This window comes from Nelumbo nucifera, chromosome 4 (genome assembly GCF_055504915.1).
Source record: "Nelumbo nucifera cultivar China Antique chromosome 4, China Antique-T2T, whole genome shotgun sequence".
Lineage (NCBI taxonomy): Eukaryota > Viridiplantae > Streptophyta > Magnoliopsida > Proteales > Nelumbonaceae > Nelumbo > Nelumbo nucifera.
The window spans coordinates 13,631,406-13,654,238 of NC_142652.1; the positions used below are offsets into that span (position 1 = coordinate 13,631,406).

General features: G+C 39.5%; 3 protein-coding genes across 3 annotated transcripts; 2 read left to right on the forward strand and 1 right to left on the reverse strand.

The window, feature by feature from the left end:
• Nucleotides 1-2,847: 2,847 nt before the first annotated feature.
• On the reverse strand, nt 2,848-4,778 carry LOC104607987 (uncharacterized). The gene is made up of 3 exons (XM_010273804.2): nt 4,583-4,778; nt 4,333-4,421; nt 2,848-3,190 (listed from the first exon to the last, which is right to left on the reverse strand). The coding sequence occupies exons 1-3, from the start codon at nt 4,616-4,618 to the stop codon at nt 3,043-3,045; spliced, it is 273 nt and encodes a 90-aa protein (XP_010272106.1). The 5' UTR covers nt 4,619-4,778; the 3' UTR covers nt 2,848-3,042.
• An 8,138-nt stretch (nt 4,779-12,916) lies between these two features.
• On the forward strand, nt 12,917-14,457 carry LOC104607988 (two-component response regulator ARR5-like). Its single transcript, XM_010273805.3, has 5 exons — nt 12,917-13,244; nt 13,361-13,434; nt 13,527-13,604; nt 13,701-13,771; nt 14,065-14,457. The coding sequence occupies exons 1-5, from the start codon at nt 13,046-13,048 to the stop codon at nt 14,333-14,335; spliced, it is 693 nt and encodes a 230-aa protein (XP_010272107.1). The 5' UTR covers nt 12,917-13,045; the 3' UTR covers nt 14,336-14,457.
• Nucleotides 14,458-19,413: 4,956 nt separating this feature from the next.
• Nucleotides 19,414-22,593, forward strand: FH8 (formin 8). Its single transcript, XM_010273806.3, has 2 exons — nt 19,414-20,919; nt 21,014-22,593. Exons 1-2 carry the CDS (start codon nt 19,559-19,561, stop codon nt 22,344-22,346), a joined length of 2,694 nt encoding a protein of 897 aa, XP_010272108.1. The 5' UTR covers nt 19,414-19,558; the 3' UTR covers nt 22,347-22,593.
• The last annotated feature ends 240 nt before the right edge of the window (nt 22,594-22,833 follow it).

Here is a 22,833-nt window from a genome sequence, read left to right on the forward strand (position 1 = left end):
TAAATTGGTCATGAAACAAAACAAGTATTGAAAAGATGTCTTCCCATCTGTGAGACTGGTTATAGAATCTTCAAGCTTGTTCAGAGCAGTGGTGATGTATACCAATATATCTGTGGAAGGTATAGGTCCTATGATTCATGGGTTTTAGCTTGTGCCATTTACTGCTTAAAATTATCCAGTTCAATGATGTTAACCATCGTTTAAAGGCTCTTTTTTGTCTGTTTGATTATTTCATTACCTTTTTGGCTCATTAATCATGATGGTTTTCCAGCTGGTGGCATTTACTGCTGAAAACTATTCAATTAAATGATGATAATCATCGTTTGAATTTTTTATTGCCTTTTTCTTTGTTCATGAATCATGATGGGTTTCCTTGATGTCAAGTATATGTTTGGCATTGATCCTGCAAACTGTGCTGCTGATGTGTGGGTTGGAAGCACCGTTAAAACGGTGCCTTTTTTTTTTTTGTTTGGAATCGTTGCTGCCAGGTAGGACGTTTCCTGGAGCAACAACTTTTTCTGTTTGGTACCAATGCTCTAGGAAATGTTTTCTGCTCTTCTACGCATTATCCACTGCCACATCACTGCCCTGTTGGCAGCAACGAGCTGCAGCTCCAGGAAATGCCAAATTTGGCATTGCTCCAAGCCAAGGTTCAAAATATCGATACGCCCGGTATTGCCGATAGGGGCGTATCGGGCGTTTCGTTACTTGTTTTTTTACCCTTTTTTTATTTTTATTTTTTCAAAACTGGTCCAGGGGAGCCGGTCTAGGACCCCTCCATCCCCAGAACCGGTCAGACCCCCGATACACCCACTGTAGGGGCGTATCGGAAGGGTCCCGGAACAATACGTATCGGCCGATACGTAACGATACTTTGAACCTTGTTCCAAGCCATGCCTTTCCGATTTCTAAGGCGTGGCTTGGAGCACTGTTTTTTATGGAAAAACGGTTCCATAGCTGTTTCCTGGAGCACTGTTTTTTCCTACATGGCACTGATGTGGTGCCGTTTTCTGGAGCAACAGCAACGATGCCAAACAGACCCCAAATGGGTGCAGAGGACCAGTTGCTTATGATCATTTGAGCACATCAATTTTTGGCACGGGAAACCCATTGGTGGCATTAACACCCATAAAAAATGTTTCCCTTTGTGGTTTGTGAAATATGCAAACCAAATCTACCAATGTCAAAGTTGGTTTATTGTGTTTAGGATGTTTACTGGGTAGTGTGTTGGATGTATATTTTTTTGATAAGTAGGTAGTGTGTTGGATATTCTGTTATTAAGCCAAGTTTCCCTAGCGTGTGATTCACGCTCGAGATGCTACCGCTAGAAGTTCCCATGTCGTGGTGGTCAATGCATTATGCATGTGCTTAGGGGAATAAAAGCTGTGCCATCTCTGTGAATGGGTAGCAGCTATTGATCCAATAGGGTATTGCATGAGAAGTCTCTCAGTTGGATCCTAAACTTTAAGCATATGCTATTTACAGACATGAATGCTATTTTGAAAGCAGCCCGATATGAATGTCTTTGTATTAGCAGGTCCTGAGCAACAGTATGTCGTTTGAGACGGTGCTTCTCAATGGCAATAATGACTGTTGTCTATTGATGAGGGAATTTGGTCTGGATTGAGAATGCATATGGCCCAGCTAGGATCCTAGGACGTGCTAATAATTGAACAAAGTTTAGGACTGTAGGATAAAATTGATTATCGTGAAAGAAATTGGTAATAGAAATTGAAATTTCAAGCCTGAAATCCATTAAAAATTGACAACTCTTTAACAATCTAACTTAAGAGTGTAACTATACCATAAGCTAGATTTCAAAATGACTAGGGCCCTTAAAGAGAGGCGTAAAGAAATATCCTTGTTGAAAAGGCGTAAAAATAATCGAAATATTTGCAAAAGGAATGTTATAGGCTTCTTTTATGCTTTAGACAAATGGAGCCTTAAAGTTGAGACCTGAAACTAGCTGGCGTCCCTGTAATCAGACATCAGAGACCACCTGCTTAATCAATTACTCTGTTCATGGACCGAAAGCGCACAACAAATGTTTACACTTTACAGACTGGACGTGCTTGCTTGTCTCCGAGAATAACCTCCTAAACCAAGGCTGAAGCCCATGGTGGATTAAGTTATCAGTTTTCTCTGGCACCGTCTGGATTGCCCCGTTATTATTGGTATACGAGGACCGAGTATGGATCATAATCTTGCAACGTATCGGCTGTACTGTATCAGCATGTAGATCGAAATTTTGCAATGTATCTGCCAATGAGCATCGTCAGCGGGTAACTATACATATTTGTATTTTTAATTTTCCAAACTGATCCTTAAAAAGAGTTGGCAGTCAAAAGTACAACAACATTTCGCATTGGTAATATTTCGTTAGATTTTTTTTTTTTGGTAATGAATATTTCATTAAACAATCTGGCATATATTACTTGAGAAAAATACCTCTTGCCGCTGCGTGTTCTCGGTTCACCATATTTTAGAATGGAGTACAAGGAACCCTTTTGTTCACCATATAGGCTTTGGCATTTGCATTTTAAATATGCATTTTCCACGATGATTGTGGTGTGCACCCCTTTCAAACTATCTCATTTTAACTCTGGAAACTTGCAACATTTACTTGCAAACTCAACCTCAAATTCATTTTTAGAGAGTCAAGCATCGCAAGACAGGGTTTAGCCATGACTGAGAACCCAACCACATCCAGATTTGGCAACACAAAAATTGTTAAAAGTTATGGGATCATCGCAAGACAGGGTGAATGCGGTGTTATTTACTATGATTTCACCATCATATGTCAAAAACGTTTCACTCCAAGTGATAAAACACCACAATAATACCACATGACTTGTAATCTGGATTCTGTCCTTGATCGATTTTGCATCAACTAAAATCAACAAAGGTTCTTCAGTTCGATCACACCCAAAAGGTTCAACTTCAACTTCAACCACTCTCCAATCTCAAATTGCAATCACAATTAATATTAGAATAAATGGTCTACCCTCAAGCTCTCAACCATCACCAACAATTGAATGTTGTCTACTTTGGGTTGGTAAAGAAGTTATTAATGGAGGGCATGATCTCGGGAGTCCTGTTGCGAACAAACTTCCTGAGGGTGTGCTCAGCGTATTTCTCCCCTTCTGAGAAGTTCTCCAGCACTCCAGCAGCTCTAGTTTCCTTGCTCACCCTGGTTCCAGTTCCAGGGAAAAAACATAAACATCCATAAGTAAAACATTATAGTTTCATACTTTCATGTGAAGCAACTGCCTTGAAATCAGAATTATTAAATTGGAAAATACGGAAAATCCAAATATCTTCACTTTTCATAAGTTATTTACTGGAAAGTGTTTTCTTACCCATGTTCTTTTATTTACTATATAATAATCATTTTAGCCATAAAAATTATTATTAAAAGTGTTGATAATTTTCCCCAAGATGAAAAACTTAATTTACCCACCTAGAAGCCTGATCCCCACATAAATCTGCAAAAATAACATGAATTTCTTGGTCGGATGATCCCATTGACCAACTTCCCCAAGTTGTGATGTATTTCTAGAATGTTTATGCTGGAAGAAATTCCAGCAATGGTGTTAAGCAGGGAAAAGATATACCAATTCGCTTCACTACCAAGCAGAGCTTTATGGCTAAATGACTTCAAATACTGGGGTCACATTGGAATGAAACTTGTTGCAGTAGTACAAAGGTTTTGAAGCTCCAGTTAGGAACTTTGAAGGTGTACAGAGGAATAAGACTTGCTTAGTTTTACTTTGGAACTAATATCGCCAAATAAAAACTAACCTGCTAACATACTTCAGGAAAAAAATGGAGATTAGTTAAATGGACCGTCCTGTGATAAAAAGATAAATCATCACAGAAAGAAAAAAAAAAAAGCTGATTTAAAAGCTTATTTCCAAGTTCCAACAACTCTAAAAAGAAAAATAAAACAGAGATGGAAGCTTCCAAGAAGGGAAATCAGCAGAGATATTAAATGCCATGCAATCAACTTGATGCAGAAGGAGCAGCAATTGAAAAGTTTACAGATCCTCCAGAAAAGTAGAGCCAAGACAATCAACCCAAAGGTTGGAGAACTTGGATCGAATTCTTTTTAAGTGCTTTTTTTTTTGGGGGGGGGTCTGAGGATTGTGTACCTAGTGCATCAATTTAGATGGTCCGAATTTCTGGAAAGAGGCATCCTACTTTGATAAATCCATCGACTTTTTTATCTATCGTTGCTCTATAATAATACATCTATACTCAGACCATCCATGTATTAACCAATAATGCATAGAAGAATCAAGTAGAAAGAGATGGGGCTTGATGGTAGATCACCTCACTTCAGGGTTGATGCAGATGTTGCGCACCAACTGAAACCCGCAAATTCCTACAGCAACACCAACAGCGGCGAACAGAGGATAAACCTTCACAAGACCCCAAAAATGGAAAAAAAAAACCCATAGAAATCATGAGATTTATAGATATGACGAATAACAAAAAGATATCAAATAGAGAATAAGAAAAGAAAAAGGTCTGAATGATCCGTAAAAGAAAAAAAAAAAAAAAGAGAAAAGAAAAGAAAAACCTCGGGCCTCAGCCATCGATTGACAGAGGAAGCCATGGGTTAATGCAGCACAAGGATTCCTTCAGGAACGAAAGAGAGCAGACGGACGGCAGTAGAAAGTAAAGTGATGACGGCTCGCAAATCGCAATCGCAAGTTCGCAACCAACTAAGCGGAACACCAAGTCTGGCCCCTTGTATTTGTTTCTTCCACCAATCTCGTGGTACTGGTAAGTGATTAGTATATCCACATTCTAGGAATGATGTAAAGGGACAAAAATGCCCCTTATTTCATTAACAATGACCTTTATTCAACAGTTTGTTGACCAGAGAGCATCAAACCGGCAGTGCAGTCATTCTCAAACGTCGGATTTCAATCAAAAGTTAAAACTACTATTACCGTATCCTCTTTTTACACTGGGCATTGTTAATGGATAATCCGCTGGATTTATTCGGATCCATTTGACATGTAAATTGTATCATTCTTGGGTGCCCTACCCGTGTACTTTACATATTGGACCTTTGCACTAGCGCTGCAAGGCGGCTCGTTTGGGTTGAGGCCAACCCTAGTTCGACCGTAAGTTTTAAACCCAGTCCTAACCCTAATCAGTTTCGATTTATCTAATCCTAATCTTAACCCTAATTAAATTCTTTCAATCCTAATCCAATCCAAATCAATTTCGAGTTGGACTGAAACTAACCTTCTTTCTATCCTTCAAGATCTTACAAAATTTTTTTAATTTTAGATCTTAACTCAATTTTCATTACATATATTAATCTTATATTTTATTATTATTTATTTATAATATTTTTATTGGTTCTTTAAGTATATATTTCATAAAAAAAAGTATTCGAAATGACTATAGTTTATTATGATGACTTGTAATAGATCTTTCATGGGCAATAAGCTATATAGGTGACAAATAACAAGAGGAGATAAAGAATAAAATACTCAGAAAATATAAAATATGTTATTAAGGTTTTAGTATTTCTAATTAGAATCAAGTGAAGTGATTATTTGAAATAAAATATATGATAGTATGTGATGGTGGCTATACAACTATCATGCATCTCAACAAATCAATGTATGATATATATGTACTACAAAGTCGGCTTGCTCGAGTAGTCAACCCTAACCCGATTTTTTTTTGGGTTGGGTTTGGACTAACCCGGACCAAGTTGCAGTTTAATTACTTTGCACACGACAAAGCCATTTTGGCCCATTCAAATTTGAGGGCGAAAACATATATTTAATTTCTGTTTGGTTTGCGGGAATAGGAATTTGGAATTGGAATCTGTATGGGCTATCCCGATTTCAAATGTTTGGCTGAACAGAATCGAATCCCATTCCCATTCCTGCTAGAATGACATTCCCCCATTTGATGGAATGGCCATTCCCTACCCCTCCCTTTAAAAGGCTGATTCCAGTTCTCATTCTTATTCATGTTTAAACCAAAGAAATATACCATTCCAGTTCCAATTCCGGCTGTGAATCAAACGAGTTTACTGATGGCGCCCTTGTTACTTTCAATGCGACAGTATAAATATTGGGAAGAATGAGTGAGAAAATATGAAAGATCATAAAAATGGATTAAGCTAAAAAAAAATTAAGTGCGACTTCAGTAAGTCAATCAGATTACTTAACATAGACTATGATGATTTAAAATAAAAGACTATTTTTAGCCACCATAAGAAAAACTGAAACATCAGAGTCCGAGATTGAAGGAGATAGAAAAAAGTCAGTCGCAGAACATGGATTGAAATAGCCAGAAATGATTTTAGGGGATCAGGAAAACTGATTTTAGAGAAACGGGAGCAACACAAACATGCGTTGGAGCAGTGAGAAATGATTTTAGAGCTCATGATGAGAAGCCATTTGACAGAATAAACTGGGTAGGGATGTCAAATGGGAGTTCTGATCTGCTCCCAATAGAGCGCTTCTTACACCAATTTCACAACAAATCCTAGCTGTTGGTCGGGATATCTCCTGTACTTTGTGTGTAGGAAATGGTCATGGTGGGATGTGATGTGAGGTCTGTATGAGATATAATCTGTGAAGAGCAAATCCCAATTCCAATGGGACACTAGTAAACCAATTTTGACCCGACCCCATTGGGTCAGAGTTGAGTCAGGTTTGGGCTAATTGAGGTCAACAATTCAAGTTGTTGACATAGTAGCATTTAAATCATTTTAAATACAGCTTCTGCTGAACCGTTAGGTCGAATGGCCAGATGTTTCGTTTGGATTTTGGTTGAGATCGACAATCATAGGTTGAATTATTTTTGCTTTGGAGTGCAGGTCAACACTTGAACTGATCGGGTTGAATAGGTCAAAGTGTGGCACATCATCAATTGAAAGAGGAGCCCGCAGTTTGATTCTTTGGGTCAATTGGGTGAATGGTTCAATAGCAGTCAACGATGTTTTTCGGTGCAATAAAACTGGCCCTAAGCCTTATGCTCAGATCCCGATTCATCTGAGTCCGGATTAGGCCATTCCACCGCAGAAATATGAAATTACAGTTTCCTATGGCCCCTATAAACTGCATCTTATCCGTAGAATTGGCATTGATTTCAGATCTATATTCATCTACCTGTATAATAGGGTTAAAAATTTTGGGGTGAGTTGAACAGTAATTCTTCCATTAAAATATTTATAAAGTATTTATTGAATGTGCTTTCTATTCTCAATTCATCTATAAAGTGATGAAAAAAAAAAAAACTCATCTACAAAGTAATGATGAATATTCTTCTCACTTTTTGACAAACTAGACCATTCTTCTAGTTTCTGTGGAGTGATAACTCATGCATGCCCCTGGTATACGTTTGCTTTCCCAAAAAGGTTTTACATTTACATTTACACTTTTGTAACATTATTAAATAACAAAGTAGGGAAAGGTAGAAGGTTGGAACCTGTTTTGTTGGCAGGTGACCTCGACTCAGTTTCGTTATGACTCCGTGTTTTTCCTGATATTTCCAACAAAATTGAGCGTGCAGGCTACCGTGACAGGACCGGATTTTCTAACCACTACTTTATACATGATGCTACCTGCACTTTTGGCTTAATTCGAGAAGAATACAAATACAAGGTCCAGAAATATATAGGGTTATCCTTACCAAAAAAAGAAAAAGAAATATATAAAGGTGACAATCGATTGGTTTTGGATCGGATCTAATTCGATTCAAACTTTATTAAATTGGATTTGGACGGTCCATTATAATTATTGGATTGGACCAATTTAAAACAAATTGGTCTATATTCTTATTAGTCTGATATACGAAAGTACCTTTACAAGAATATATACTTTGAAGAAACATTTATATGAAAGTAATACTTTTATAAAAATATTTTTACAAAATACTTTCATAAAAAATGATTTTACAAAAGTGCGTTTTCAATGCCAAAATGGTATATTTTTATAATTTTTAGATTTTTTTATTTAAATATATTTTTGTAATTTTTTATATAACTTTTGATATTTCATTCGATTTGTTTTGGGTCCATTGAATTTGATTTATTTTGAATTGAATCCAGTCCATTTGTAAGTGGACTTACATTGAACTGGATCGGGTTGGACCAAATCCAGTCCAATTGACACCTCTATAAATATAATATATGATACCATTCACATAATTCCTGTCCAAGAACAGATAGAGTGAATTGGCTTGGAGTAAGCATCAGTGCATCATTTATCCTGGATGGACCCCGCCCCCCTTATTAGATGGATGATGTAGTTTGGCCATGGAATCCCTCCATGTCGTAGAACAGTATGGCAAAACCGATCATATATCGATCCCATCCCACTTAATTAAAATAATATTAATAATAATAATAATAAAACCTCCTTTCTCGTCTTAGAATATGAAATTTAGAAAATAAGAGCAATTTGGGTATTTAAAAATGCCTAATACATCAAAGTTTGATGCCCAGAAAGGCTCAATTTGGAAATAGTACAAATGCAAATATGTACAGTGCAAATATATACACAAAATATAAGATTTTGCACTTTACATATTTGCATTTATACTCCTTCCAAACTCAGCGTAAGGAAGGTGTTTCACTTTCAGCACCATAGTATATAAGGAATGAAGGATGTTAACGTAGTTTATCCTATAGAAAATTAATCACGCAGTTCAAGGTTCCTTAACTGAGCAATATGAACGAGAGGATGCATGAAGAATCTTGTTGAAGTCCAAGTTGCACTATTATGAAGAGGGTTTTCTTCTTGGGGGATGTATTCTTTCTCATATCAGTTATCACAAGTTCAACAATATTGGGGGATCGGATCTCTCTTTCTTCTCACAGCGTTGAAGCTTTGAAGGTGCTCGCCTAAAAAGTAGTGATATGGGGCACTCTTCGCAAATAGATGACAGATCTAATTCCAAGAATCTTGTGATCGATCAAGCACACAAATGGCTTGAGTTTCAGGACTTATAAGCATTACTAGTTTATCAAGGGTTTGTACTCTATTCCTTCAGATGCATTTTCTGCCCTTCCAGCTGGTTGGTGGCGGTCCACTGAGCATTGGTATATTTTTTTTCTCTACTAAAGTCGAGAAAAGGCTAGCTATTTGTATGAATACAATTTGAGAGAAACAGAAAGCCGAAGGAAAGCTATCAAACTAATTAAACCGAGCCTTTTAAGGATGAGTGCAGATTTCGCATCGGAATAGTGAAAAAGGCGCACTGCCGATAAAGTGTAAATGTGACAAAAAGTATGAATTTTGCATCAGATAAGAGTGCAAATCAATAGATACAAACATAAATTTATATTTAATTAAGATTTGCATTACAAACAAAGAGAGCCATGGGAGGACCAAAGCAAGGCCAAAGTTGTCCACTCAAGGTTCATAAATTTGATATACCCCTATTTGCTGAAAGGGGTTTGTCAGAATTTTGAACCTTGTGCTTATATATTTTTTTTTTCAAAAATTGAGGGAGGAGGGGGTAAAAGAACATACTTTTAGGAAAAGATGGGAAAACTTGTATAGGTGTTTCTATATTTTTTATACTTTCCCTATATTTTCCTTCAAACCAAACATAACCTTTATTGAAGTGAGCGGACCAAAAGAGGATGAAGAGATTATAATTTGCAACTAAGAGGAGGAAACAGGGCCTCGTAAGTAGATCCCAGAAAAGGCTCAATCCAAAGATGGGCCGGGTTAAAAGTAGCATTGCATTCATGTCCACCCATGTGTCTGAGAGAATCATAAGCTTCACATGAAAACATGGTCTAAATATAGCCGTATTTTCCACCGGTTGATGATCCTACTTTATTAGTGGGCGAAAGAAGATGTATTATCAGAATTTGAAGAGACAAGATACAAGAATACAATAGAATGAATTATAATAAATTACAATGAACCCACCTAATTTTGCCATATTGAAGATTATTGAATGATTTATATATGCTGCTTCTCTACTCTAACATGCTCCCATTCTTTCTCTTTGTTGTTGTAGTGTTGAAGAATGAAGAATAGTTGAAGGAAAGTGAAGTGAGCCTCTTTACCAATAAAGCAAATCAATACATGTTGTTTGTAATCTCATCCTTAATATTCTATTACACTTTGGAGTATAAATTAAATGGCGATCTTTTCCAAATCAAGGACCCCAATGGTGCTTATTAAAAATAATTGTGTCCCACGCGGCCTCCTTGTCTAGAATCCAGATCCTTATTTGATTCCTGAAACGACTTTGGCTGGTTAAACAAGGCCGTGTGGCTTAAGGGTGTTTCGGTCGCTTTGTCCCTCCATTTAGTGGCCGACACTAAGTCAACCGGACCGGGTTTATGGTTGTATGGTGCCTCTCTACGCATTAAAAAAGGAGGGAGCACCCACTTTTGAGTTTGTAGGTCTTCTAGTTTTGGTAGTAGGTTAACGGTGGGAATTGAAGCATTATTAGTAGGTCCGGGGGTGGGTCCCTTTTTCTCTGTGGGATCAACGTTGGATCAGATCAATCCACTTGCACAAATGCAATCCCATGCCCATGTTTGCAGGGGATGACTCACTTTTAGGGTTAGGGCAATTTAGACTTTGGACTTTGGGTTTAATGTGTCTAGAAAGTCAACTTATTTGTTTATGCGTGAGCGTGAGAAACAACGTCAATTCATTCACACTTTCACAGCAGTGAATCTATCATGTGTTATCATGCAAATCGGTCCTCCTTGTCCTTCTGTGTGAGTGGGCCAGCTTAATAAGATAGCCCCGATATTTCCGTGACGTCTCGTCGTTTTCTTCTTCGGAACTCGGAAGGTAATGACTAGCCGGGAAGCGATTGCAATTCGCGCGACTCTTTTCTTTCTTTTCAATTTCCACGTAGTGTAAAATTTGTAAATGTAAAAAGGAGAAAGAAGGGAAATGAGAAGACGAAAGACGTAACGCGTTACGTCTTGTCAACAAAGAAGAAGGGTCTCTTCTCATCTCATCTCATGTAATGTAATTGGGGAATTGGAAATTTGGAATCGGAAGGGAGGTAAGAAACACCGGAGGAGATGGCATGGGCGCATGGGAGGAAGGATGACTTCTCGCTCCTCGGTGTAACGGTGTTGTCATCTCCATCTTCAGTAATTCACTTTCTGGTTACTAATCCTCTGCCACTCGAATTCTTCCTCACTCCTTTGCTTAAATTGCGTGGTGGTGGGCTCCATTCATCCAATTTTAAAGTAAATTTTCGAAACCTCCCCTGAAGTTTTTCATTATTGTTAAAACCCCTCTTAAAATTTTAATAATTATAATTATTTCCTGGAGCTTTTTAATACAGCTGCAAGTTAATTCCTTATATTAGAATCAGGCACAAAAATATCTAAGATACCCATGTAATTATTGTTAAAGTTAATTACTTTTTACAAATTTTATGAATTAAAAAAATAAGAAATTTAAAGTTAACGATAAATTTAAAAAAATATATCAAATTCAAAAAAGAGGTCGAAAGAGTTTGAACAAGCCATTCATATGAAAAAAAAAATTTAGAAAAAACATTTTTATCAATACTAGCTGCATAGCTATTTTGAACATTTTTATAATTATTTTAAAGGACTCGAATAAAAGAGGCCAAATTGCAACTAGGTCCATAATTCATTAATTTGAGGGGAGCTGGGGAGGTGATTTCAATTAACAAAATTCAGAGGAGGTTTCATCAGCAACCAAAAACTCCCGGGGGGGGGGGGGGGCGGGGGTTTTACGAGATCAACAGGATGATTTTGATGAGCCAGGTGAAAATCTGTCACAGTGACTATTCCAGCGATCTTCGTGAGATCTTGTCCTTTTTAATTTTTCCACGGAAAGAAATAGAAGCCTCCGTTTGTGGGACCCGCTTTTCGATTGCATTGGAACTCCCAAATCTCTACTATTTGACCATTAATTCTAGAGAAGTGGGGGTGTGGGGTCCAGCTATATCATTCTCGGATGCTACGATCAACCCCCGGCACCGGCTCAGCCAGTCTTACGTCTTACGTTGGTTACGGCGAAGGTTGTCTGTCACCGGCAAAGCAACGGGTTCCCCTTCCTTTACCATCGTTCGACTCGGCTGCCGTGCCCAGACGGGATCGAGGCTCGAGCCTCCGATCGCCTTGGTTCCGACTTCCGTGTCGGAACGAGGTCGTGTCAACCGGGATTTGACGGCGCGGTCTTCGATTGACTGCAGGTCAACATTGCTGTTAATTGAGCCACCCAACTGGATGGGACCACTTCCAGTTTCCAGTCGAAAAAACCCAAAAAACATCATCCCTTCTTCCCTCTCTTTTTTGTTTTTAATCTTTTTCCTTATTTTTGTGCTAGAATCACTTACTTTACTTGTTACTTCAATAGTTCAACGATCTTTAATTTATCGCGATATGCCATATATGGAAAGAAGGTTCCACACTTTAGACGTACGGAATTTATAAAGTCTCGGTTTCCTATATGACGATCTCAATCGTCCAGCAATGCATCGATCTCTAATAGTGGGGGCCATTTCAAAAAGAAAATTAGAAAGTCCGTTCAAGTTTTTTTTTTTTTGGATTTTCACGCGGGAAATTGATATTTTAATTTGGTGAGTCGGTACATACACAAAAACTTGATCTTTCTCTCTTGCGAGTTTAGCTCGAGATTTTCAAATTCAATCGAAAAAATGTTTTTTTTTTTTTTTTTATTTGGAAAGAAAAGATATTTTTTTGGTCTTGTGATGACGTGTCAAGTGATACGGAGTCGAAGAATAGACGACAACAGAAAGAGAGAGAATTTGGGTGGATTTGCAGATCGGAAGAAAGTGGATTTCAGAATCTCACCTTGCTTTAAAAAAAGCAGAATTCAGATTTGTTTTGGAAAGGGAGAGAGAAGATTGAGATTTGGAAGTGTGAGTGGGGGAGAGAGAGAGACAAGGACAGAGACGTAATCCTAGTGTATAAAAGGAGGGAGCCAAAGGGTGGTTCTTTTGTTCTCATCGTTTTCGAAGAAGAAAGACTCCGCGAAAGAAGAAGAGATTCCCTAACGAGATTCGGCAGAAATTCGACTGAATGGCTAGAAGCAATGTTTTTTCCCGGCGACAGAGGCCGGAAAAGTTCGAAGACTTGGATCCTTCTCTAGAGGTGGTTGAAGATTTGGATCCCTCGCCTTCGATGGTGGAGTCTGAAGGGCTACACGTTCTTGCAGTTGATGATAGCCTCGTTGATCGTAAAGTCATCGAACGCTTGCTCAAGATCTCTTCTTGTAAAGGTCTCTTGCAGATGTTCTCTTCCTTTTTTCAATTCCTCCGAATGGTGTTTAGTTCTTCTTCATACTTGTCGCTGTTTGTTTTAGTTGGCTAATACCTAAGTTGTTGAAATCTTCAGTTACCGCGGTGGATAGCGGAAGGAGAGCTCTGCAATTTTTAGGTTTGGATGGGGAGAACTCTGTTGGATTAGATGTAAGTGAACTTAGCTGATCATGGCTCTGTATGGTTTCTCATTAGATTTTGTTTTGTTTTTAGAGGTTTACCTATTTCGTTTCTAATTGTAGGGGTTGAAGGTGAATATGGTTATCACCGATTATTGTATGCCTGGGATGACCGGATATGAGCTGCTCAAGAAAATAAAGGTTAGATTTAATTTTCTTTTGAATCATACTCTGCCGGCTTCAAAACAGAGAAAGAACATCAAATTCGTTATTTACTTATTTACATTTTTAAAGCAGGAATCCTCGACCTTCAGAGAGGTACCTGTGGTGATCATGTCGTCTGAAAACGTATTGGCTCGGATTGACAGGTATTTTCTACCTATCCTCTGTTTTCTTAATCTCTTCTCTCCTTTCTTGCGTTCAAGAGTTTAAAAGCATCAACTCTGCTTTAAAAAGACCGAGTAAGCGTTACTAAAAAAGAAAATGGAGTCATTTAGCTCTGTTTTGAGAAAAAATTCATAAAGATGATCTAGTGATCAAGCTGCTTCGGATTTTGTTTTGATGGTTTTGTTTGAACTTGTGTGCTCTGTAGAGCTAGTGGATGATAAGACATGGAATACAACTATTAACAAACTACTTTTGGTTGTGTTTGTTTGAACAGATGTTTAGAAGAAGGGGCAGAGGAATTTATAGTGAAGCCAGTAAAGTTGTCGGACGTGAAGCGTCTGAAGCATAATTTAACGAGAGAGGAGGGTCAGGAAAATGAACCCAGATGGTCCTACAAGAGGAAATTGCAAGATGGACCTTCATCCCTACCATCATCGCCCCTGTCGTCATCACCCTCTTCATCGTCCACGTCCACCTTCACCTTGTCATCTCCATCGTCGCCGGAGTCACCATCAAGACGAGCTAAAGTAGCCAGCAGCGAATAACTCTTCCCATTCTTTTTCTTTTTATTGTAGGTTTTTTAGATAATTTCTAGCCATGTGTACCATTGATTTTGGGTTAATTACATACAGTTCACACTATTAAGTGTTGCCTTTTTTTTTTTAAATTTTCACTAATCTCAATTGAACTTCCTACATTTTTCTTTTTGGGAAGGGAAAGGAACCGAATAGTTAAGCCGATCGGGTTGTGGATAGGAATAGGATTACTGGACTTGTAATAGGGTGGGTTGTTGGTTGTCTCAAGGTCCAACAGCCAAGAGTTGTGCCCCAGTCATGGTTTTAACGCAGGGTCTTCGTTCATAGGCTGTAAACACTGGAACGTAATACCTGTAGAGAGTTATAGGAGGGCCAATAGATGCAGAAGGGGTCTGTTCAGTGAGTGACTTGTAGCCCATAATGGTCTCTTGGCGTTTTTGCTTGTTGTAGTTTGGCAGGACAAATTAGCCAATCGATTGGCCAAGGATGGGGGTTGTATGCATGTAGGGTTCCTTGAGTTAAAGAGCTGGACCAGCTGGTTAGGTTTGCCTAATTTATTAATTGATTCGGATTATAATAGGACTCTGACGAAATCAGGATTCAGGAAGTGGTCCATTGTTTCAGACATTGTTTGTTGGAGAGAGAACAAATCAGTATTGGTGGATCTATTATCACGAATCCGGACTTACAAAAATGCCATATGCTACATTTGAATACGGCTATACAATTATGATATCTTGTGCTGGACTCTTGTATATGTTTGGGAACCTTGAAAGTAGAGAAACTTGCAAGTGAGAAGATTCATGGTTGTGGTATGGGGGCCTATATTTTCAACTTTCAACACATGAACCTCTTATATCATGACAGGACAAAAGAAAACATGAACACGGGTTTCTTCTGTGTGCACATACTGATACTGGGAGGGGAGGTTGTCATTTGGAAGCGGTTACATGGCACTATGTATACCTACCCATAATCCATGCATGGCTTTCTGCACTGTCCAAAACCCACGACAACTAATACCTAAACACATTCCCAATCACAAAAGTCATTTCCATTGATTCCTATTTCCTTCCACAAGCTCAACTCCAAACTGGAATTGAATTCAAATCCAATCCAGGGATTCATTCAATTCAATATGGTCCACCCCCAATCCTAAATCCCTATACGGCTATACCCCATCTTTATTCAATCCCTGTGCATCTCTCTATTTATTTGCTTATATAAAGCGGATCCCCCCACTGTTCCAACGGAAAACTAAAAAGAGAATTTCTGTCCATTATTAATATCAGTTGCAAATGTAGTATTACTATTATTAGCCTTTTTGCTTGTCTATATAAAACTAACATACGAGTGTGTCATTTCCTTGTAAAATGGAAGTGCGTTTCTTATACTGAAACCTTTCAACTATTATTTCTACCCCTTTAATTGCAAAATCTTGTTCACCTCTTTTAATTTGCTTTTCAATGTAAAATTAAAAACAATATTCAACCCTTACAAAATTATCTTTATTACTTTCTAGCTACGAACCATGAAAGGGGGACATCGACATGGCCCTCTCCCTCGCTAAAGGTCTAAACAGAAGCCTTCTTAATGTTAAAAAGTTGATTTTTTTTTTTTTTTTTTTTATAATAACACTACTCAACAGTACTTGTATAAGTTGTATTCTACTAGGTTGGCATGAAACAATGCAGCATCTGAAGATTTCCACCTAATCCATGCATGTTTTCATGTTAAGTAAGCTTAGGATTCTCCCAAACATGGACCACGGTGGGGGATCTATTACTATAATTGGGATCACCTGCCAACAGAAGACGTTCCAACACTCTCCCAACATGATCTTTACATCGCACATCTCTCACCATGAGACTGGGATCCGCCATATATGAGATGTGTAGTATCAGATCATGTTGGCAGGGTATTGGATAAGAGTGCAAGTCGGGCAGTTGGGTCGGGTTTATGGTCAACCCAGGCCCGGTCCTGAAATTTGGGTTTAAGGCCTGATCCTGAGGTCAAGCCTGATTTTCCCAATCCGAGTCCAGTCCTCCCTGTAATTTGATGCATTTGGGTTGGGCTTAGGTCCGGGTCGGGCTCTGGTTAGTCAATGAACCCACTCTAAAATTATACATATATAAATGTATTTATGAAAAAATATATAAACATTCTTATGTATATATGCAAATATGTATGTGTATATATATATATATGTATGCAATATTTACATATATACATATATCTATGTACAAAAATGTATATAATTGAGCCGGGTTCAGGCTATCTAAAGGATAGGCCTGAATCCGGCCCCGAAAATAGAAAAGCCCGACTTCTTGGACCCAAACCCAGCCCGAGGACCGAAAATCCAAGTTCAGCGTGTATAATATTCCAGGTTGGGATGATTCGGGCTTGGGCTGAGTCCGCCCAAGTTGCACCCCTAGTATTGAAACATCTTTGTTGGCAGGTAATCCGGACTTCTGTGTGTATCATCAATTCATTACTAACATGTTTTCCACCTCTACCCACTACACTAACTCTAAAATCATCCCCTTGGAAGTCTTCCCTAGATTCTTTTTGTAGTGTTTCAATGTGAGTGTCCTCGTTGCAAGAGTGACGAGATGTCTCTTGAGCTGCCGTCTGCCGATGTGTTGGCATGACGGACGGGGACCTACCAACCTACCATCGAGTGGGTCCTCTATTAAGTATTGCAACTTTATACTTCTTTACGGAGGAATCGGATTCTATTGGACCATCAATGACATACTTTTTCAGCTACAATTTTCAAATTCTGTCGAAATTTTACTTGGATAGATCCATTTGACGATGGGCCCGAATCTTTTCTTATGATTGATGAGTCACACGGCAATTGATATTTGAGAGGGCACCTCAACCCTCTTAGTAGGTGAGGATGCCCGAGTAGGCAGATTACTTGGTTGTGCGGTTGGGCCTGTTGTATATAATTGGTAAATGGGTTTGGCCCAGTTAAAGCCCCACTCTAAGACCCGGACCTTAATCTCAGGCTTACCCCAACCTGCAGTAAAACCTGAATTCGGCAAACCTGGTTGGGTTTCAAGGTATTCTTATTCATATTTTGCATTTTCATAAATTTATAGTTTAATTTAAAAATATAATAAAAGAAAATTACATAAAATTGTCATTGGATAATGCATACACACATGAGAAAAACTATGATGCCGAAAAGGTACGATCCCATTCCCATAGCAACCGAAGTTTTTAATCTTCAAACATGGCAAGAGGGGAGGTTCAGGTCAGCAATCTTCTTCAAAATAAGACATAGGAGACAGTACTCAAATGCATGCACCATACCATACCCAATAAATGCTCCTTGAGAATAGGTGGCATAACTACCAAGTCACAATCCCTATATAAATTATATTTGTAAGTATCCAAGTGGCTGTCTTATTTTTTTTTTTTTCGCTTCAAAAGTGGTTGTCTATTTAGTCAATCAAAAAGTGACTTCCTACCTGTTGATGGGCTGGGCTTCGATTTAGTTTTTACCAAAACGTGAATAATTGAATGGGCTTGTCTAAAGTCCAAGGCTGAACAGTGTAATATCGAGCCCAAAGCCCAACCTGGGTCACAGCCAGTTTACCCACTTCATGAAACTCCTAATTTGATGTTTCTATCATTAATGCTAACACTAGTCCAATTGATACATTTTTTTTTCGTGGAATTAGTAATCTGATATGATGTGACAATATAATTTCTCAAAAATATGTATATCGATATATCTCAAATGTTTTTTTTTTTAAACCCCATTTCCAATAGAAACAGCAATGATACGAAAGAGAACCTTGTGTTACTGTGTTAGAGAGTTAAGAGTGGTTTGATACAGCGGTACAGCCTAAGATATATCTAGCCACGTTTGAATTACTTTCCCTCGATCCTCAATCTTCTGTTTCTCTCTTTTGTTACATCAAAGCAGACCCAGCCTTGCAGATATCGGTGGGATGACTACGGATTTTGGACGACACTCTTTAGGCGTGGCCATTTAGGTCGTCTTAACTCTTAAATCTTAAATGCAGTTGAAATGTGGTTGAGAGGGGGGACCATTCCATCTACAACCGGTAGATACATATTTTATTTTTATTTTTGTTTTCGTACATTTTTAATTATATACAAGAAGAAACTTGAGTAGGTCACATGTCTAATTTATTTTTACTTCTTAAAAATAAATTTTCAAAGACCGATGAATAATGTATTTCATGGTTTCATACGAGAAGAAAATAATAATATTGATCTGGGTATCCCAAACCCACCCGGTTCGGCCAAAATTTGGTTGAAACAGCAAGACTTTGATCATTGTTAGCCTTATATGTGTACCACATTGACCTGTTTAATTAAGCATAATTTTGTGCAAAAAGCCCAAAACTTAATTAGCCCAACTCGTTTAGCGTAACGAACCTGGGGCGGTTGGCCCTTGATTGAACTCTTATCTTGTTTACCTTTAAACGTGGGCCCCTTCAGTTGCCGATTTTGAGTAGGTCACAGGTCCCTTTTTTTTGGGCTAAAATTTTCAAGAATCTTAGCCCCAGGTTGAGTCACAACTACAAACGCTGACCTGGTAATCTTGATGGCAGATTAGGTAATCGTTGAATGGCCTCATTTGCAGTAGCCCGAACTTACAAACAATCACATATATTTGAATAATCTCTTCCTTGTAGCAAAAAAAAAAAAAAAAAAAAATTGGATGATTGGGAGTCTACCTTATGACTTTTGATTTTAAACTTACGTGGCATGATATCCTTTTTCTAATTAATAGTTTTTAATACTGATCAAACGCTGCAGCAGTTCATCTTCAAGTCTTATATTCAAAATCCATCAAACACCCGTTCAACGCTTTTCAAGTCGTCCTCTACAAATCAGACGGGGTAGGAGTAAGGAGTCGGACGGACCAAACCCATCATCACAATTCAGTGATTCACAACTACCGCCCCGACCATTTCTTTGCTTCACTTTCAAACTCTCAAATTACCCAAATGCCATTCAGCCATTGTTTGTGCTGAGTTTGCAGATTCCGGTGACCATGAGGACAGATGTGTCATATCAAGTGCTCAAAGGCCCCGGAAGAATCTTAAAAATACTCATTCACAAACAACCACTCTTGTTTGAAACTGTCAGCAACGAAAACTCGAAATTATTAACCCAAAAATGTAGAAGAAATGACACTCTGTTTCAATCTTCTCTGCAAACTTCGCCTTAGGTTTTACGGGTGTAATGGTTCGGCCATGGATTCTTCCTTCTACTTTCTATTTCTTTTTCTTGTTTTCTTTTCTTCCCTTCTCTTCTTCTCAGCCGAATCCTCCGCAGAACATCGAAACTTTCTTTCCGACTCCAACGTTCAATTCTACGAACGACGTTACCAGTCTGTCGGTAAATGAGACATCGTTACCACCGACCCCAGTGAACCCACCCTCGCACTTGCACACGCAAACAGTCGTTAAGGCCATCGCAATTACTGCTGCCTGCACTCTTGTTGTTGCCGGGGTCTTCTTCTTTTTCCTTCAAAGATATACCATCAAACGACTTCGCCGCCGTGATGACCAAAACCAGACGGTTTTTCGTCGCGATCAAGTTGTGGTTTCCCGTGATGATTTCAGGCGATATGATCTTAAAGGGGTGATTGTTGATGAGAATGGATTGGATGTGCTGTATTGGAGGAAGCTTGAGGGTGGACAGAAAAAGAGAAGTTTCCGTAAGGTCAGACAACAGCTCGACGATGGAGAAGAAGAATTGGACGCCCGTAAACAAGAGCGACGCAGGAGAACTGAACCAATTCAGGAAATTCCTCTGCTTCATGAGAGCTCTTCAGCTTCCTCTTCGGAAATTAGGCGGGAAACACGAGATCCACGTCGAGAAGAGGCTAGCTCACCCATATATGATTGGATTCCTCTACACGAAGTGGACAGACCACCGTCGCCAACTCCACCACCAACTCCTCCACTGCTAGCAGCCTCACCTGCGCGACCTCCAGTATCGACACCCTCGCCTAGACCAATTCCGGCATCAGTGCCCCCACCTTCATTACCACCACCGCCGCCGTCACCACATCCACTATCAGCGCGCCCACCTGTGTCATCAACATCACCGCCACCACCACCACCTCCTCCTCCCCGTCCTCCACAAATTTCAGAGGCGATTCCAGCGAATAGAAGCCCTGTAGCGCCTCCTCCTTCTCCTCCTCCCGCTCCTCGTCCTTCTCCGCAAACTTCAGAGGCGATACCAACGAAGAAAAGTCCTGCACCTCCTCCTCCTCCTCGGCCGCAAAATTCAGAGGCGATTCCAGCGAAGAAGAGTCCTGCAGCGCCTCCTCCTCCTCCTCCACCAGTACCGCTGAAGAAAACGCCAGCACCACCGGCGCCACCACCTAAGCCGGGAGGTTTTGCTTCATCGTCCAAAGTTCCTCCTCCGCCAAGAGGGAAATCGATCAAAAGTACACGTGCAGAGACTAAATCAGAAGAGAGCACGAAGGAGAAAAGCTCTAGCCAAGTGAAACTCAAGCCTTTACACTGGGATAAGGTGGCGGCTAATGCCGAGCACTCTATGGTGTGGGACAAGATGAGTGAAGGCTCATTCCGGTATAATTAAAACTAAAACGTCTATCTATTGTTCTTTTGCTTTTAAGGTAGGTTGATGAGCAAGTCATCACACTAATCCATATTTCTTCTACAGGTTTGACGACAATCTCATGGAAGCCCTGTTCGGTAGTGTTGCCACCAACCGGAAATCCCCTGAAAGAACCAGGACGTCAACGGATCCGAGTAGCTCCAACTCCGGTCAGCCTGCGCGCACCTTCATCCTCGACCCACGGAAATCCCAAAACAAAGCGATAGTGCTTAGATCTCTCGCCATTTCTCGCCAAGAGATCCTTGATTCCATCCTTGAGGGTCGTGGCCTTAGTGCTGATACCCTTGAAAAGCTTACCAAAATTGCCCCAACTAAAGAAGAAGAAGCCCGTCTACTTGGATTCAGCGGCAATCCCAGCAAGCTTGCCGACGCAGAATCCTTCCTCTTCGACATCCTCAAAGCTGTTCCCTCCGCCTTTTCTCGTCTCAACGCAATGCTTTTCAGATTAAACTACGAACCAGAAATCCTCCAGTTGAAAGAGTCCTTACAGACGCTTGAATTGGCTTGCAAGGAGCTACGAGCTCGTGGGCTTTTCTTCAAACTTTTAGAAGCCATCCTTAAGGCAGGCAATCTCATGAATGCTGGAACAGCAAGAGGGAATGCCCAGGCGTTCAACCTTAATTCGCTTCGAAAGCTCTCAGACGTTAAAAGCACAGATGGCAAGACTACGCTCCTCCACTTTGTTGTGCAAGAAGTAGTTCGGAGCGAAGGGAAACGCTGTGTGATCAACAGGAATCACAGCCTCGGCAGAAGTTACAGTCGCAGCAGCAGCAGCAATGGTAGTGGGAGCTCCGAGGCTTCAGCTGCAAAAGAAGAAAGACAAAGGGAATATATAATGCATGGGTTGCCGGTGGTTGGAGGACTAAGCGTTGAGTTTTATAACGTAAAGAAATCAGCGGCAATAGACTACGATGCCTGCATCAAAACATGCTCCGTTCTAACAGCCCGCATTGTCGAAATTCGGGAGATTTTTGAGAGATGCAGTATCAACGAGGGAGGTGGGTTTGTGAGGGAGATGAAAGGGTTCTTGGATAGAGCTGAAGAAGAGGTTAAGGCGTTGAAAAGGGAACAGACCAGGGTAATGGAGCTTGTAAAGAGAACAACGGAGTATTACCAGGCAGGGTATTCGAAGGACAAAGGGGCTCACCCACTTCAGTTATTTGTTATAATTAAAGATTTTCTTGCCATGGTTGATCAGGCATGTATAGACATTACTCAAGAGTTGCAGAGGAAGAAGATAGAGAGCTCTCATACACCAACACAAATGTCACCCATAAAGAGGATTATGGTGAAATTTCCACAATTGCCACCGCACTTCATGTCTGATAAATCTAGGACCTCCTCTTCGAGTTCCACTGATTCAGATGATGACTTCTAAAATTATCTACTTAAAGATTTAGATTGGGTTAGTGTATATAGACAAGAAGAGTTCACAGGGCGGAGTTATTTAAAGGAGAGAGAAATTATATATGAAATGCTGAAATGGAGGATAAAGAAACAGACCTCGTGAATTTATTAATTAATTGAATGGTGTCAGAGCGTTCATTCTTGTTTTAGAGCGAGGATTGATAGGGGAACGTCAACAAATTGTTGAGTTACAATGAAAAAATTTATTTTCATTCTTGTAATGCAAATTGCCTTACGAACTTTTTATTTTGATTTCATTTGTCGCTGCACCTGGGTTGGGTGGTTATGGGTTTGGGTATGGATTACCCACGTTGAATAGCCCTTCAGAAGATATCACAAAAAAAAGAAAAGAAAAGATATGCATGCTACCTATTATTATTATAGATTGATTGATGGAATTTCTATCCAGCAAGAGATGAATTTGGAAGCTTGGTCATCTGGTTTGAACCTCAGTCAAA